The sequence below is a fragment of the Larimichthys crocea genome, chromosome VIII (assembly GCF_000972845.2).
Source record: "Larimichthys crocea isolate SSNF chromosome VIII, L_crocea_2.0, whole genome shotgun sequence".
Taxonomy (NCBI): domain Eukaryota; kingdom Metazoa; phylum Chordata; class Actinopteri; family Sciaenidae; genus Larimichthys; species Larimichthys crocea.
This window is the reverse complement of record NC_040018.1, coordinates 19,927,973-19,946,328: the sequence shown is the minus strand read 5'-3', so window position 1 is coordinate 19,946,328 and position 18,356 is coordinate 19,927,973. Positions and strand designations below refer to the sequence as shown.

The 18,356-nt window shown below is 37.6% G+C and overlaps 2 protein-coding genes across 8 annotated transcripts; one reads left to right on the top strand and one right to left on the bottom strand.

Annotated features, from left to right (window-relative positions):
- Positions 1–783: 783 nt before the first annotated feature.
- Positions 784–6,038, top strand: LOC104933440 (putative gonadotropin-releasing hormone II receptor). Its single transcript, XM_010749255.3, has 4 exons — positions 784–972; positions 2,221–2,837; positions 3,725–3,929; positions 5,237–6,038. Exons 2-4 carry the CDS (start codon positions 2,289–2,291, stop codon positions 5,761–5,763), a joined length of 1,281 nt encoding a protein of 426 aa, XP_010747557.2. The 5' UTR covers positions 784–972; positions 2,221–2,288; the 3' UTR covers positions 5,764–6,038.
- Positions 6,039–8,022: 1,984 nt separating this feature from the next.
- On the bottom strand, positions 8,023–15,183 carry wdr93 (WD repeat domain 93). 7 transcript variants are annotated; one of them, XM_019278871.2, is made up of 16 exons: positions 15,075–15,183; positions 14,219–14,330; positions 13,714–13,915; positions 13,499–13,563; positions 13,260–13,338; positions 13,094–13,179; positions 12,271–12,355; positions 11,740–11,896; positions 11,470–11,540; positions 11,127–11,213; positions 10,863–10,994; positions 10,282–10,489; positions 10,108–10,168; positions 9,828–9,984; positions 9,483–9,669; positions 8,023–9,359 (listed from the first exon to the last, which is right to left on the bottom strand). In XM_019278871.2, exons 2-16 carry the CDS (start codon positions 14,327–14,329, stop codon positions 9,242–9,244), a joined length of 1,806 nt encoding a protein of 601 aa, XP_019134416.2. In that variant the 5' UTR covers position 14,330; positions 15,075–15,183; the 3' UTR covers positions 8,023–9,241. The 7 variants fall into 7 exon arrangements, 5 of the variants coding, with proteins under 5 accessions (XP_019134416.2, XP_010730264.3, XP_027136842.1 ...); XM_010731962.3 differs by having other exon boundaries at positions 8,025–9,359; positions 9,483–9,666; XR_003462696.1 differs by lacking the exon at positions 8,023–9,359 and having other exon boundaries at positions 9,551–9,666; positions 10,092–10,168; positions 10,293–10,489.
- Positions 15,184–18,356: the final 3,173 nt, after the last annotated feature.

Here is an 18,356-nt window from a genome sequence, read left to right as displayed (position 1 = left end):
ACTTGCCCTAGTGCTCTGAGCTCATAGTCTGGGCAACATTAGCTAACAGCAGCTATAGTTTACCAGAAGTTTACTTTACTGTCCATCACGAAACTCTGTAAATAATTAAGAGTTAGTGTGAATCAGCCGGATCAGAAGCAAAACAGAAAACATTTTGTCCATAAAATATGATCCAGTTTCACCAAAATCAGTGACATAGTTGGTAGCCTTTGACTTACTGCCCTAAAACATCACATACTTGTCGTGGGTGATTGTACCTGAATGTCAAAGTGCAAGAACAGGTGTATGAAGTCATTAAGTCAGTACAGCAGCACAATGATTTAAATCTGTTATCTTATGGTTACACAATGTTTCTTTAACTATTGAAACATAGCAGTGATGTTAGGCAGATTGTGTTATCTTTGGACAGAGCCAGGCTAATGTTAGATTATGTGAAATGTTAAATTATTCCTTTAAATGTTGTTTTTCATGGTCAAAGATAATTTTATTTTTCCAGCAATCCAGAGTCTGAGCTCATGAATCATATGTTATGTAAAGTTCTTACTGGAGGATCTCATAACACAGGCGCATCCCAAACTATAATGATTTTTTTTTACAAAAACCAAATATGATTGGTGTTCTTTTGGGCTCTTGATCGTAAATCAGATTACTCATAATCACGTGTTTCTATCTTTTTTCTAACATGAATCCGGAGTTGAGGTCAGACCAAACCCCGGAGGTTTATTCTGCGCGGCTGTGATTGGTAATTCATATGGATAAAGGTGGAGCGGCTGGAGGCGCACACAGGACGCACTGGTTGGTAGAGGAGCTGGATGTCTGTAGAAGGTGTCAGTGAATCTGCAGGCTTGCAAAACTTCCAGCAGCCTTCAGCTGGAAAACAAACGGGCACCTATATTCAACACGAAGCTTTCGTGCTCCTCACAACAAGTGCGCAAAAGGCAAGACCCACAGACCGCTCCTCTGCAGATGAACGTAAGTTTATTATTTTTTTTTTTTTTCATTTGAATTTTTGATTCGTATTTCTCGCAGATGTGGAGTGTTTCATTGACTTAATCAGGGTGGATTTCAAATTAAATCAAAGTCATCAAAATCATCTGCGGTGCAGGCGAACAGTTTCTGACTGCAGGACACGAAAATGATTCATGAAATGTTCCGACCGTCTGTAGTTATCCGCATATTCTTGATATTTCAGTGTCTGTAATTTTTTCTGTTAAAAGTCTTTTGGACTCGATTTTAACAGAAAAAATATTTAATCTAATTAATAATACATTTTTAACTCGTATAAAAGAAAAAGGACACAGACTGGATGACTAATGAGCGTGTGTACATGCCTTTATGTTTAACTGTTCTTAAATGACCTACCTAGTTTATGCATATGTCTATATATATTCTACCACAATGTGATTCATCGTTTATGATGACAGCTGCTCTTTTATTAAATTTAACATATAGTAAACAGTAAACATTCAAGGCAACCTCATCATAACTGAGTGACTCATCACTCACTCACTAATTTCGATGCTGATTTCTCTCCTAGAATATATGAATCATATCAAAAAGGCCTGATGTTTTCGAAACCCTTATAGCCAGGATAGTGCAGGATTATTCTGCTGTCAGGGATGCCGCTGTGCAGATGTTTGCTCTCTTCAGTACTACCTGGTGATACTACAGCATGTGTTTTCTGTTTAAAATCACAAGCAAATATATATATATATATATATATATATATATATATATAATATATATATATTATATATTATTTATATTATATATAGGATTTGCTATTTAACATAATTAAAACTAATTTTGTTCCAATAAGTGAGTGAGTGGATTTTTATTTCTAAAATTTCTAAAAATTAAGTGTTATTATAACATCATTATGATTATTAAACAGCAAATGAAATTTGTTAACAGTAATACAGTACATGCACTCTAGGAAAACATGTTTACAGCACATAATATTAGCTAAATGTACTGTATCCATAAGTTCCATGTTCATTAGCTCCATCTTTCCACCTCATTTAACTGCAAGGCGGATGACTCTTCCATATATCCATACATTTTTATATATATTACTTCCTCTTGAAGAGCCATCGTATTATTCATTCATGGGATATTTGTATTTCTCTTGTTACACAAATGTGTTTGGATGACCTGCATCCTCTTCAGGCCCGTGACTCATCCATCTTGTACCTTGTTAATGCCTCCCTCTTTCTTCAGTCTCATTAACCAGTGCTGATCTTCATGGTGGATGAGCAGAATGGTTCTTCTTCTGCGAAGATCAGAAAATGAACACCACTCTGTGTGACTCTGAAGCGACCATGTATCACCTGATGACAGACCACCAACTGAATGCCAGCTGCAACTACTCCTCGCCCACTTCCAACTGGACAGCGGGTGGCGGCGCCCTGCAGCTGCCCACATTCACCACAGCAGCCAAAGTCAGGGTGATCATCACCTGCATTCTCTGCGGCATATCAGCCTTTTGCAACCTGGCTGTGCTGTGGGCGGCGCACATCGATGGGAAGCGCAAATCTCATGTCAGGGTGCTCATAATCAACCTGACGGTGGCTGATCTGCTGGTGACCTTCATCGTGATGCCTGTGGATGCCGTGTGGAACATCACAGTCCAGTGGCTTGCTGGGGACTTTGCCTGTAGGCTACTGATGTTTCTTAAGCTGCAGGCGATGTACTCCTGCGCCTTTGTCACCGTGGTGATCAGTCTGGATAGGCAATATGCCATCCTCGACCCTCTGGCCATCAATAAGGCAAGAAAGAGGAACAGAGTCATGCTGACTGTGGCGTGGGGCATGAGCGTTGCGCTGTCAGTCCCTCAGGTAAGGCCAGCTGACCATGTGAGCCAGTGGTCAACACTTATTTTCAATGGATTAAGTAAGAAACAGGTTTTCATACATAACATATCCGGTCCAATGAGGACATGGACACTTTCTATACTATAACAAAGATCTTACTTTGGTTTAAGTTGTGAAATAAATATTTTATGTTTTATTTATAATTTATGTCCTTAAATAATCATTTCTACAAAAACTGTCCTGTTTGAAAGAAATGTTGATCCCATTTGCCAGGACAGTCTTGCCAACATGTTTAGTTAACATGAAAATGTACTTGCTATGAGGGAGGCTGTGCAGATGAGGATCATTGTGAATAATATTCAAAATTTTAATTGGACTGTGTTACCTCTAACACCTCAGCAGACAAATCAATGACCATCACATCTGTTAGTTGAAGTGCTCATCTAAAACAGTGAGAGGATGACTGTAGATATAGCTTTGTGGGTCATAAGACATGAGAGTTACATTAGGATATCCACTTCAACAAATACAAATCATGTAAGCTGGGTGTTTTCTTCTCCAGGTGATGAAGTGTGAACTACTTAAAAGGATTATTTTGTGAAGTAATGAAGTAAGCTTGATCAAGTTTGATTGCTTAACGGATAATCACAAAAAAACATGAATTTTCTCATCAAGTGGTATCCTGACATGCAGATAACCACAGAAATACTCCAGACAGGAGGTCTGTAGAGTACATTATTTACTATTATTTAATGGGTAACTACATTTCATGTCCTGAGACAGTCTATCCCTGGGAGTTCGACCAGAGCATCAGAAGATATCACTGGATGATAATATGGCCACCAAAACACATGATGTTCTATCAGATAACTGAAAATGTACTTCTAATTGTGGCTCCTTTCCCTCCTCAGATATTCCTTTTCCACAATGTGACCATCATCCACCCCGAAGACTTCACTCAGTGCACCACACGTGGAAGTTTCATCACTCACTGGCATGAAACAGCCTACAACATGTTCACTTTTTCCTGCCTGTTCCTGCTGCCGCTGATCATCATGATCACCTGCTACACCAGGATCTTTTGTGAGATCTCCAAACGACTGAATAAGGACAACTGTGAGTTCAAACGAGTGTGAAGTTCTCTGTTTACATCAGTGATTTATGTAATGTAATTACTGCTCCACAGTTTGAACCTTTTATTAGTAGACAAACATTGATAAAAGCCTGTGTTTGGTCTTTGGTTATTTAATGCTTTTTGTTCTTCAGCCCACATAGAGCCGTAGAGCTGAGGTGAAAACCATTAAAACATCGGAACACAAGTTCAAACAGCAGTGGTTTAATTAGTGCATTAGTGATTAAATGTTTGGTTCACTCATATTAAACACAGAACATATTATTGACGTATTGATGTGAGCAGCACTGGAAAATACATTTTAAAGATTCACTAATACCCTTTCCCACTCCTGGTCAATCCATACACCAGGTAACAAGATATTTGGCAATGCCAGTCTGTTCTAGACTGAAATATGTCAACAACTATCTGATAGATTCCTGTAAAATTTATGTTCCCCAGAGGATGAATCCTACTGATGTTGGTGGCTTTTCCTCCAGCACCACTACGACATTTTTAGATTTTAGTGATATGTCTTGACAACTATCGGATGAATTTCCATTAAATTTGGTACACACGGTGGTCAGAGGCTAAACTTTAACAACACTGACAATCCCATATCTTAAAATATACTTGATTTTTGACTAAATACTTACACAACTAATTTGTTTCAGCCTCAGCTGCATGTTTACTGTGAATTAAATGATAAATGGACTGTACTTATAGAGCACTTTTTTTTTACTCTTCTGATCAGTCTCAAGTCGTTTTTACATATCTCATTCACACATTGATGCACTGACGGCATTGGCTACCAAGGTACCAACTGCTCATCAGTGTTTTTGGGAGTTAATTATTCATACACATTCACACACTGAGTAGTAGTATCTTACCCTTGAACACTTGGACATGCAGACCGGAGGAGCCTGGGAACAAATCACTGGCCATCTGATTAGTGAATGAACCACACTAGCTCCTGAGCACACTGCAAAATTAGCAAATGTAACAGTGGACAAGGTAAATGTTTTATCGTCTAAACATCAGTGTGTTAGCATTGTTATTGTGAGCATGTCAGCGGCTGATGTTAACATTTAGCTCAAAGCAGTACTGCTGTGGCTGGAGACTGTTTGTTAGCTGTTTAAATGTATTTTTTCATTGTGTAGTAGAAATATAAGGCAGAAACCTTAAAACCTGGCCCAATAAAACTATCTGCTCACAAGTTCACATATTAAATAATAGATTTTATTGTTTGTTTGCATTCAAGCTTCTTATAATGTATACAGCGTTTTGTTTCTGTCATCTGTTCTGCTCCCAGTGCCCTCCAATGAAGTACATTTGCGTCGTTCGAAGAATAACATCCCTAGAGCTCGGATGAGAACTCTAAAAATGAGTATTGTGATTGTCTCGTCTTTCATTATCTGCTGGACTCCATACTACCTACTGGGCCTGTGGTACTGGTTCTTCCCTGATGACCTGGAGGGGAAGGTTTCCCACTCCCTGACGCACATCCTCTTCATCTTTGGGCTTGTTAACGCCTGCCTGGACCCAGTCATCTATGGACTGTTCACCATTCACTTCCGAAAGGGGCTCCGGAGGTATTACTGCAATGCCACCACGGTGTCCGACCTGGATAATAACACGGTTATAACTGGATCTTTCTCTTGCACTGCCAACTCTTTGCCACTGAAAAGACATGTGAGCCCCGCTAGCCAGGAGATGTTCATACTGTGCAGTGATAACTGCAGAAAAACAGAGTCAACGTCACCAAGAAGCAGCTTTTTAATAGCAGACATTGGCACAGAGACAGATCCAAATCAGTCCAGCCCCAAGAGCATCATATGACGATGGGTGGAGGTTCCTTGACAGTTTTTACTACTTTGCATAATGTTGTAATAGTACTGTTGTATTTATTCAGTGTCTGATGTGTGGGGTTCTGTATTGTATCTTCACAAAGTATATAATGTGCTTCTGTGTAAATGGTGGCTGGTCAGAAAATATAGAAGATATCCTTGAAGAGGATAAAATAAATACACTGATTACACTACGCCAACACAATGGGCTCTTGTTACAAAGGAATGTTGCTTTGTAAATTGTAACTTGTGTTGTTTATCTTTAATTAAATGTATTTACTGTAAATTGCAGTGTCTATTGTGAATCAGTTGCTCTTGAAAGCATTGTCGATTTTCAGGTGAAATTACAGAGCCCTGTGGGAAAAGAAGAAAAAAATCACACCTATGAGCATGTAATTTTGTTGCACAGCAATGCCGGGCAATTTCTGTGTAGATCTCTTATGCAAACACGCTTCTGTGTTGATGTGCAGCAGAAGGACCCCTGAGGGGACTACTGCCTATAATCTGTTATGACTCAGAGTCCAAATGGAAAGGCCATTTATAACCCCTCAATTGTGACAAATTGATATGTGACAAAGAACTTCAAAATTATCCTCCGCTCTATGGAAAGAATAAATTTGTTTCTTCTTTTGTATGGAACAATGAATTATTGTGTGTTCAGGTGAAGCGGCTGCGACATTTCATCCAGTCCTTCATAATTAGAGGGACCTCAAAATGCAGACAGGTGGGTTGGCATAACATGTCATTTTAAAAGACAGTGTCTCAATATAAATCTTAGCAACTTCCGCTTCTTCTATGTCTAAATAGAAAAACAGTGTGTGAAATATAGCTGCTGTATTTCATGTTGAAGATTATGTGGGTCACTTTTTACTGCAGCTACAAGCCATAAAATTTTAAAACCAAGAGTCATTATATTAATTTCCAGAATCGCTCATCTTTCACTTAACCTTTTTCTGCATGCATTTACGTTTCCTGAATGTGATCAGGGTAAAAACCAACAGGACTGTAAAAATGGTCCTGATTTTAAATGTGACTTTGGACGAAACATTTTCAATGACTCATAATCTTCATTGTTTCTTCATTTGTCAGGATATAATGATCAACTATTTGACCAATTAATTGCATGTTCGTTTCCAGACCCCAAGGTCACGTCTTAAGATTGTTTGTTGATCAACCATACAAAGTTATTCAGTTTACAATCAAAGATAAACTGAAACTAAGGTAGTGATATAATAATAAATATTCAGCTTCGAGAGGCTGCTTAGAAAAGTCTTCGTGAAATCCATCAGTATTCTTACTGAATACTGATTAATACATTCACTGGAAGAATTCAACTTTTTTTTTTCAAAGTGCTTATTTGTTTTCTTGCCAAAAGTTAGATGAGATGAGATGATCGATACTACTCTCTTATCTGTCTGTTAAATATAAAGATACTGCACATGACTGATTAACTAAGCTTAGATGTAACAAAATCCACCAACCAGCTCAGAAGCTTATTATACAATGTGGTCTATTTTCTTTAATTAGTACAAAAAACAAAGGGTAAAGACAACACATTGTGGTTTTATGGAGGCTTAATGTTATGATTATTTATGCTAAACTAAGTTATCTGGCTGATAGCTGATGCTTTACTCTCTTTTAACTGTTCAACACCACTGACAGTATAAAGAATGGACACCGTATGCGTCACGTCACCCATAGGTTTTTGAAGAACCGCTTTGAAGCGGGTAGCCGCCATGTTAGCAGTCCTGACTCTAATCTAAAAGTCGGCAAAGATGTGGATCATCACCTGAGGCGGGCTGAATGAGTGCTCAAACGAGCCATCTGTAACAGCAGCCACCTGTCAATCAAAGCGGCCATGCTGCTATTATGCATAAGTTTAAACCTTAATATACTGTACCTTAGCTTTTGTCAACAAGTAATTAAATATGTAAAAAAGGCTAATATTATGGTTAATTGTATGTCTCTGGGAAAGGGAACACACACCTAAAATGATTTAGGAATGACAATGCAGTTTTTATTTTTGCATGTATATATGTAAAATATTGAGAAAGCAAAAATGTCACAAGCAACTTACTAAAGAACACTAACATAAGGAAAATAAACAGTATAAAATATCTGGTATGGACAGTAACACATGCCAAGCTTTCTGAATAGACTCAATGATGTTTGGCCCTTTGCTACTACACTTGATGGATGAAACAATATAGATAAATGTTTCTGCAGCTAGGCAACTGATCAAAAAAAAAAACTCTCAGTGAAATAGATACCACAGTAACACAAGAATTTACATTATTGTTCTGCCAACCAATCTAACCTCAAACATACCAATCCGGTTTAATTATCCAGCTACACAGATGAACAAGGTCTTTGATAGATTACGATCTTCTGACTCTGTAAATCCATCTCACCTATTTCCATCTAATTTGCTGTTGCCCTGGTACTCAATAAATATGGACATTTAGTAGCTGATTATGCTCCATGAATCTGAATTTGTCAGTTTGCCACACATAAAACTAGAGCACTCAGCTACTGAAGTTGCCCACTAATCTCCATTGTTCTAATTTTCTTTGTACATTTTGCTGCATTGACTTGAAGCATAAGGGTCAAATAATAATAATAAAAACTATTATAGGCTGTTAAAGTGCACAAGAAACTCTTCTTTTGTTACTGCTTCAACCAAAACCGGACCTAAACTTCACATGCTAGAGATTCAAAGGCCTTAAACTAACTAAAAAAAAGTAAATCTTCAGCGCCCTGTTTGTTTGTGTCTTCTGACATTTAAAACATGGCACATGAAACATTGAACCCAAAGGCAACATAATGCCAAGGTGCCCAGTCATAATCAGTCTGAATACCTCATCCTTTTAAAAGACATGTTAGAGATCACCTACCAGCAGCACAGATATAAGAAATGTTGCCTAACTCAACACAAACAACGTCATAAATCTTTTGTACAAAAGACAAATTCAGAATTTCTTGGACTTAAAATAATTAAACGTTTGCTGTTGGTGTCAGTGTATTTATTAAATAAATGGTACATAACTATACTATTTTGATATTATTTGATAGGTAGCAATGGGATGTACAGTATATAATACACTTTTTAAACAGTGTTGTGTATTTGCCCGTACACCAGGCAATATAACAGAAATCAATAAAGCAAACTTGCAACAGTAAACACCAGTTACTGGATCGTATGCTACCCCAAACATCTGTGGTTTAGAGGAAAAGTATGCCTGTACATTTGTTTAAAAAAATGGAACACTAATTGCAGTAATTTCACATGAGACATACTACACCTGTGTGCAAATGAGCACTGTAGGTCATGGAGAACAGTGCAGTGAAGTCAGTAAAAATTAGAAGAAGCTTAAAAATGACATAAAGTGAAAAATGTACACAAGCACTATATATCTGATAAACATAAACACTACATATGCAACAGTACAACAATAATTTATTGCAGTTGTTCAGTTGACTGCAGCTCTTTTGTATCGCTCTGCTCTCTGCTGTACCATCACTGCAGTTTCCTGTAGCTGCTTCCAGGTCTCTGCTCTAGCTTTGTTCCTTTCATCCACAGACAGCGCTCTTCACATACAAACATAAGAAACACATGGCAAGACACTGCTTTAACTTTCATTCAATGCTTTGTACACGAATAGGACATAACACATTCAGATTACAGTGGCATTAATACACCAAGAAAATAACCTTTGCTGAAGGGAGACATCGCAGGTTTCCTCTAGAGTAGCACAGCTTAATGTCTGTAATTGTTGTGGAGTGTCTGGAAGTGAAATGTACTGTTTGAAAATGTCAGATTCTCCAAAACTGAACATGAAAAGCTGACTCTGGCTTCCTTCTTCAGAAGACACAGTGCAGCTGGTGTCCAGGTCACCTGCTGAGACATGAAAGCCTTTAATTGCAGCAGTTTATGTAACTTTGCTTCTGCAGCTTTGCTTCTTACATACCCATGTTAATATATGAATTTAGTGAATATCATACTCTTTGTTTATATCTTTCTTCTGAAACAAAACAGATATTTGGCTTTGGGTTTACCTTTTATAAAGAGAGTTTGCTGTTTGGTGTTCAGAGCATAAACAGGGTTGCAAGGAGTAGCAATCATATGAGTTGTAGGAGGAATCAAGAAGCACACAGTGGTTTGTTTGATGACATCCTGGAGAAGCATATTTCCATTTCTTTGGACCACAAGCGACTAGTTGAGAAAGGAAAAATAAGACAGCAGGACCCCAATAGTCAAAACTTCTAATACTGTAAGTTCTGTAGAAATTCCTTTTATGTAAAAAGATTTAAATTGTTTACTTAAAAGTTTTTTTACCAGGCTCTGCAGAAACGGCACTGATGTAATGACAGTTGGGAGAGCCCTGCTGTGTTTTGGCCTATCGGAAATGTAAGAAATAATGTATTGTATAATGTATAATGTCTGATATATGCATGCTTTTCATCTGGAAAAAAAGATGCATACATTAAAAACATATAAAACTCAGGTAACCTTTCAGCGACCTGCTTTGTGCAGGACTGTGTTCCTCGTCCTGTGGTAACTGTATGAATTGCTCCACTTTTACACACCACCAATAGACGGACTTTTGCTGTGGTAAAAGTCTGGAAATCATTAGCAGACACAGGACTGAAATCCACAAACTGCATCCTGGAGAAGGCACTGTCTGCTGCTGACACTAAGACAACAGACAACGGAGACCCTAAGGGACAGAGAAGAAAATGAGAACATGCATTGCAAACTTCTGAAATGGCTGTTAGCTTGACACAACTTTCCACAAACTGATTCATCCTCATTATCACTAATCAGTGAAGTTCCTTTTAGGGAAATCCTAAATATATCTCCAAACTAACTGAGGCAATAAGCTCCAATTCACTGAATCATGCTTTAATATGCGTAGTTGTGTGTCTGTGTGTGTGTTTTGTTTTCTTTCACTCATTCTTTATTTCATCGTGTTCTTACCATGTGGTTAATGATGACATCCTGTAAATTCTCCTAATATTCTCTGTATAGGCAAGACTATTATGTTTGTGGCTTTCTCTACACCATAACACCTCACCATAAGATTTGCTCACCAGATTGCCTGTCCCAGACACACACCACACCATCAACAAGCCCAAGCGCTATGTAACGGGTGCATCTGCTAACAGCAGAGCAGAGGATTTCCTTTGCATGTGGCCACAACATATCTGGCATGGGTTCCACGTCTGCTTCAAAGAAAAGAAGGGTCATAAGAAAACAAAACATATCATGCCTGATGTCCTCTCTAGTGCAAAGAGAAAAGAAGGCAGCACATTTTAAAGATGTGGTTGTGAACATCCGGCAGATTAATATCCCACCTGTTTTTTTCTTTGGTGCTCTTTGCAGCAAATACTGAAGAAGATTATGGCTGCCACTCCACCACACACAGACGACAACAGGCAATCCTGCAGAGAAAAGGTCAGAGATTAAAGATGACATTATTAGGAGCAAAACCTGTCATATGAGGGATAAAAGCCATAGGAATTAGTTATTCATTAAAGCACAAAGACCCTGCTTATGACGCATTATTTTAGAAACTGACAAATGGTTTTTAGTGGAATGGCCTTTGAAACTGTATTAGTGAACCGATTTAGATTCTTCTTTACCATAGAAAATTCACATATTCATTACTCAGATTTCAAATACTTCTTGTTTACAAACCTGGCTGAGACTTTGATTTGCTGTCACTAGGAAACTGACCACAAGGTGGAAGAAAATGGTGGGTACAACATCTGGAAAAAAAAAAATTGACATATAACTTATATGAGACAGAAAGAGGGCTGAGCATTTGCGTTCATGTGATTGATACATGCAATGTCACCAAGGCCACAATTTTTGGATAAGATGTGGGGATGGAGTCAGTGGGTCAACAACAGAGCTATCATAGCAGATCAGCTGTGAACTATTGATAGTATTTGTGTTAACTTTAACCTCTGGCTTTCATTTGTTTCCTTTGTTTTTCCTGCATCTGTGTCCAAAGATTGTTCCTCCTGTTGATGGGTGCTGCTCATGTTTTCATCCAGAGCCAAACAGTGTGTTAAAAAGTCTGTCATCTGCAACACCTCAAGTGGACCATCCAATGCCGTCCCTGCAAAACAGGGTGAGTTACTGACTCGGCTGTATTCTGCATGCTCATGCTTATCCTTTTACTTCTATTTGCAATAACAGCAAACAAACTACACCATCACACACACAGATCAGGGGTCTACAATGTTTTTCAGGCCAAGAACCCTTTAGCTGATAGAGAGTTGGAGCAGGGATCTCATACTAAATATAGTATTTATTTTCATTGATGATATTTTTTTAAATTGTATTTTCATACATATATTTTGTTTTAATAAAAAGTTTCAAATTATAACCAAACAATAGATTGGTGACCCCCCTTCAGTAAGTCTGAGGACCCGCTATAGGTCAATGACCCCTCGCCCTTTAAAGAAGCTCTAGAAGAAATTAAAATTATACCTGCTGGAATTTTGGGTGGTTTGATTTTAATCAGCAGAGCAACCGGAGACCATTTCACACCCACGTCTTCAGATGAGTTTGAGTCCTGATGAAGAGAGAAAGTTTTTTTTAATCAAAATAAGTAAAAAGTTAGAACCTGTAATTCAATGATATGAGGAGTTTACTTGCAAAAACAGCATTCCTAAAATAAACAAACCAAGACCAGTTTGATTGATTTGATTTCTCCTGAGCACACAATAAAAAAATATGATCAGTGAAAATAAATGAGATATCTTGTCAAAACAAACCAACTCCTGTTTGATTGATATTCTTTGGACTGCTCCAAAAGAAAAAGAAAAAAAAAACGATTTATGAAAATAAATTAAAAAAATCTATGTTTTTGTAAATGAACCCTTCAAAAATCTGGCAGCATTTAAAATGGTTTATGCTCTAGTTCCCATAAACCAGTGGACCAAAATGCTTCTCAGCCAGGTCAGTAATAACAAAGAAGACATGGGAAATGTATTATTCTAAATATGTGCATGATGATAGGCACTTAAAAAGAGCAGAAAATGACTAGCAGCTGGACTTTTAACCACATTTCAAGCTCAGTGCTCTTTCTCAGGCAGCATCAGGTCCAAGCCTTATTTTGTAATTTATGCCATTATGTGTATTTATACAGATTAAGCACCTTTTCAAGTGTCAACAACTCATCCTATTTGTCTCTAGTTTAAAAACCCCAAATAAGCTCAGATTCAAATGGTAGTCAGATCAAATGTCACTGTTCAGTAAAACACCTAATCTAAGCCTAATTCATGATAATCTTCAAACGATTGTACAATACCTGTTTTTGTGATAATGCCAAGTCTAACTCTTTCAGCCATGCTTCTGTGGGGAGGTGATAGATCTCAAGACAAAGAGCACCATTACCTGACAGGAGGTGTGAAATATCCATAATTAAGTTGAGTTAAAAATACGAAGCTCAAACACGAAGTGAAGTTTTTACTTACATCTGATGGATGCAGCTCCATAATCTCCCCCTGCAGATAATTCAAATGTCAAGCAAATGCTCCTTTTGTTGATATTTTCCTGATAATTCAAAAGACATTATATTATATGTTTCCTTTTCCTAGAAGGAATTAGACACCTATGAAAATATATCCTATTAATATAAAGTTCCTTTATCATTAACACACATAAACACACTTTTGTCCTGTGGTGATTAAGAAATTACACAGACAATACGCACCATGACGTTTATAACACTGAGGAGGTGAATGCCTTCACAGTGATATGCAAAGATTCTGGCAACGCCTGCAGTGAAAGATGATAACAGCTTATATCAATTTAACACTTTTTGTAATTCTTCTATTTAACTTTTATTTCCTCTGATTCTTAGACATCATTGTCTCAGCTCAGTGCAGTAACAGTCCATGACTTTGGGATCAGAGACATACTACCCACCCATATCATCAACAGTGGCAAGCAGATAACCCGTCTCAGCCATCCTGGTCATCTGAATAAATGTAATTTCTAATCTGTCCTCGAGCCACTCTGCAGCACAGATCAGAGAAGATGCATCCCACACAGCCAAGCCCTGAGAGTGACCCAAACTGAGGTACCGGCCATCATCTGAGCACGTTAGACAGCTGGTACTCTCTGGAAGCTGACAGATAAGTCACAACAGTTAAAAATGAACGCCCACATTTTCTTTTTGAAAGCACTGACCTTATATTTAATAACCTATTTGTTCTCTTTTGAAAAATAGAAAGCTATTAACAAAAATATATATATATAAATAGAAAGTTGTGTGGCCGTAGAGTCTTTTGGACACATTTGATGTTAGGTTAAAAAAATAATCTTGACTTGATTTGACTTTAAATAATACATAGTTATTTAGCAGTGTTTTGCCTGGTAGTTTGTCAAGTATTTGATGTTTAACATCTCTTTCATGAACTAATTTCCGTACCTGCGTCGCAGCGGACGGTTCCAACGTAGGTATTGTCTTTCTGGATGTCTCTGTATTGTAAGCTGTTTCCATTTCTAAGTCTGGGGTGCTTTTTCTGCTGTACGTGGACATCCTGTGACCAAAAACAATGCTCAGTTTATAGAAACTATCATTAATAAGTCTAACCATGCAGACATACTGCATGTGCAGTAGTGTGAGGACCGAGATCTTCATAACAATACACCAACATCAAGTAAAGGTCGACCATTCATAATCGTACTATTATAAATAGACAGAAGTAGCTATTACCATCAAAATGCACTGTATGTACTCATCATACAGAACTGAGTAGGGAGCTCATTCAAACTTATGTAACGTATTTATTGTTCATTCATTGGTTGTTTGTGTTATTTATGTTTGTTTGTGTTGTCACTGCTGCTGCACCACAAAGTGATAACACAGATTACCTTGAACGTGTTACATGTCAATGGCTGCTATAAAAAAAAAATAAAGGTCCATTTAATCTTTCACAATACATTATATCTGATCAGCTTAAGTGAAGCTGCAAAACTGTACAGAGCCGTGAAAAGTACAGTACTTACAGTACTAGTTGTACACTGCACATCTGAGACTAAAGCATGCATGTTACATGGTTAAGTACAAGGGATGAACATGGTGTGTTAGTGTCCGGGTCTGAGACAAAAGCAAAACAAAGCTAACAACAACAACAAGGTAGCTGAAGGCAGCTAGACGACAGTGGCTACAACATCCACAGTGAACAAGGAGAACGTAAAGGTGACTTCATAGTTAGCCGTGATATAAATATATAAATATATATAATCATAGTATCTATTTCCATGGCCAGCAGCTGTCTTACCTTAGCGTGGACTAAGTGTTTCACGGTTGTCATGGCAACAGCGCCTCCATGGAGACGCAGTCTATCTGCGGAGCACACACACATACACACACACACACACACACACACACACACACACGGACACACACATACACACATAGATACATACATACATACCAGGTTAAAGTACTGTAAAGGTTTAAAGCTGGATACATACATACCAGGTTAAAGTACTGTAAAGGTTTAAAGCTGGACCAGTCAACAACTCCGTGCCAATAATAATCTATCCTTCATTTGACGGTCACTCCTGAGAGGCAGCACGCTGTTCATTATTCCGCCACGCCGTTTAAGTCGCTGCGGTCAGGCTGCTGTCACGGATAATGAACGGCTTTCGATATCTGCTTGAGGCTTTGTTTCTCAGCTTACGACCCTCAGAAAACTCAGTGAAATCAATAGCGAGAGATGGCACTATCTGTTTCTCGGCCTTTACGAAAAGCCCTGAAAAGCTCTAAATCTCATTCATTTTTAGTGGATTATCTTCAAAACAGCATTAAAAGACAGGATTTGTCTCTTTATGGAAGGTTTATAAATTGTAACTAATGTATTTTATTAGAGTTAATGGGTTCATTTGCTGTATAGAACCATTAAAAGCCATTAATAAGAAAAACTTGTGGGATGTCAGACTGATAAAATCCCTCTGGCAGTTTCCCTTTATCCTTTTCATAAATAACTTATAACCATTGAGTTTGTAGTTTGCAGCAGTGTTAAACTGGACTGCATTATATTGAAAGATAAGTGTACCTAATGAAGTGGCTGACTGGTGTATAAGGCATTCATAAATTACTTCATCAAGTCATCATTTACAATATTCTTACTTACCTTACTCATCTATCTATCTATCTATCTATCTATCTATCTATCTATCTATCTGTCTGTCTGTCTGTCTGTCTGTCTGTCTGTCTGTCTGTCTGTCTGTTTTTGTTTACAGTGTTTAATAATTTATGTTATTTTGTGTCTATATCTGTATCTTTGAGCTCTAATAACCCCTCGAGCTAGACACTTTCATCCGCCTGCAAAAATAATCAATAGCTAATGCATACAAACATCACAGTCCAGTAGATTTGTTGATGACTGCACAGCTTGACAGTGTGATCAAAGACAAAATGAATGACGATTAGTGAGCGATGCAGATTACCTGCACAGGAGATTCATAGAGAAAGGCTCGTAGCACAATCAAATCTCAAGGCAAAAATCACTTTGATGTTTTTATTCTTTTGAACTTTGCACAACTTGAAAAAGAGAAAGTATACATTTGTAAAATGTAGTTCATGGTGCATACTCTCTGACTCCTCTGGGACTAAGACGAGGCTTTTCTTCCCTCCAGCAGGTATGTAGTACACAAAAACGCCTACTGCGTTGTATACACTGGTGCCAAATAATCAACACCAGTCCAAAAACAAAACACCTCATGAACTTTTTTATTGTAGCTTGTGATTAAGACTCGCACAGATAAATAAATTCATTTAATGATTTTGTAAGAAATAGTCTGTCTTCAAGATCAGTGATTCTTTCATCAAACCCAATAACCCGCAGATAATTATGGTTTCCATCAAACTCAATAACCCACATATAATTATGGTCTTTAATCAAGCACTCGACACCATTTAATTTCCCTCCTGAAACCTTCTCACAATTGCCACCCACTACCTGAAAATGATTGACTACTGTTATTAACAATGGATCTCTTTTGTGCTTGAAATATCACAAAAATCACTGAAGACAATCATCCAATCAAACTGCTCCGTCTGCTCAGAGCAGAATCAGATGGGATGTCAATCGGAAAATCAGCTGCAGTATAAACCAAAGCGATATCCCTAATGATAAATACCTGACCGTATATATCTCTCAATAAAGATTATGAGAAAGAAAGTACCAGAAGGATTAAAAAAGCAAGTGATGAGTAAGCTATGCCATCATAGCCAATCAAAACTGTGCACTAAACATTTATTTTTTTAAATTACATTATGAAACATTTCCTCCAGAAGGTAATATTCAAAAAGGTGTGAGAAAGCCACAGTTGGCGTTCATTTGAACAGTAAAATGTCTAAGACAGGTTTAAATGTAACAGCTAGCAGTAATATAAGGCAGAAAACAGATGTGTGTGGATGATGATTCCTTGTCGATATTGGCAGTTTGAAGGTTTTGTCCTATAAAAGTGTAATCTTAAGGCTTCTACGTCATTGACTGCGTGATAACATTCAGTACAAAAACTGCAACCACGGTGAACAAGTACAATCTTGAGTGGAAATTTTACTCCTTCATCCCCTTGCGCCTTTTTGTTTAAACTGGGTTTGTGCAAAACTAAATGGGCACTGATTATTAACTGGAAACTGAAGGATATAAAACCCTGCAGGCTACTTTTTAAAATACCCACGTACCACAATTGGTTATGAAACGTACACTTTTTACCGATATGGCTCCATATTTCCCTGAAGACCAAATATCTAAGACTAATTCTGAATTCATTAAGTGTCCACTACAAAGTCTAGTGTTGTCTCCCATTTTGTAAATTCTCAATTGACTCAATTTAACCAACAATGTGAATAGAAAATGTAATGTACCAACTAATGCTTTGTGTGCATTAATTTCCGAGGGCCTTTTTGTTCCCATGTCAGTGTTAATATTTAGAGGACTTTGGGGCAGGTTTAACACAGTCACTTTCCACAACTCTGTCAGACAAAATATACAACACTAACCTTTGATCTACTCACAACCTCTCCCACCTTGCTCCCCCAGCTGCTTGGATACAAACACTTTGATATAACAAGACCTGACGCTTCAAGCTGGGGAGACCAACAACACAGAGAGTGGAGGAAGGCGGCATAAAATAAATACATCAGTAGTTCTAAAAAAGAAAAAGAAAAAAAGAAAGAAAGAAAGACACTTTTTTTTCCAGTGGGTTAAAATACTTGAAACTAGACGTGGTGCCTTATTAACAATGTCAGTAACAGCTTTAGGGAGGAGAATGTTTTTTCTCCTCACCAAATTATTGCAACAGCCATAAAAGCCAAAGCATTTTGGTCCCTTTACTAGTCATTCAAAAGAAAGGGGTGTGCCAAATAAATACTTTAAAGACAAGTGCATTTCTGAGACATATGAGCATGAGCTCATGAGCATATACCTCAATGTATTGTTACGTGTCATTCTTTGTCCTGTGAGTTTTGATATTTCCCATTTGTTTCTCATTAGATTCAGCTGCTTTCAAAATGTTTTGTTCGAAAATTTAATTTCTATGTTTCCATC

Excerpts from the sequence above, each read along its gene's own strand:
- wdr93 (XM_019278871.2), bottom strand. The coding sequence starts at position 14,329 with ATGTCCACGTACAGCAGAAAAAGCACCCCAGACTTAGAAATGGAAACA. Across the intron at positions 12,356-13,093 it reads TGGCATTATCACAAAAACAG|GACTCAAACTCATCTGAAGA; the intron begins GTATTGTACAAT and ends TCTCTTCATCAG. Across the intron at positions 9,670-9,827 it reads GCAAACTCTCTTTATAAAAG|CAGGTGACCTGGACACCAGC; the intron begins GTAAACCCAAAG and ends TTCATGTCTCAG.
- LOC104933440 (XM_010749255.3), top strand. The coding sequence starts at position 2,289 with ATGAACACCACTCTGTGTGACTCTGAAGCGACCATGTATCACCTGATG. Across the intron at positions 2,838-3,724 it reads TTGCGCTGTCAGTCCCTCAG|ATATTCCTTTTCCACAATGT; the intron begins GTAAGGCCAGCT and ends TTCCCTCCTCAG. Across the intron at positions 3,930-5,236 it reads ACGACTGAATAAGGACAACT|TGCCCTCCAATGAAGTACAT; the intron begins GTGAGTTCAAAC and ends TTCTGCTCCCAG.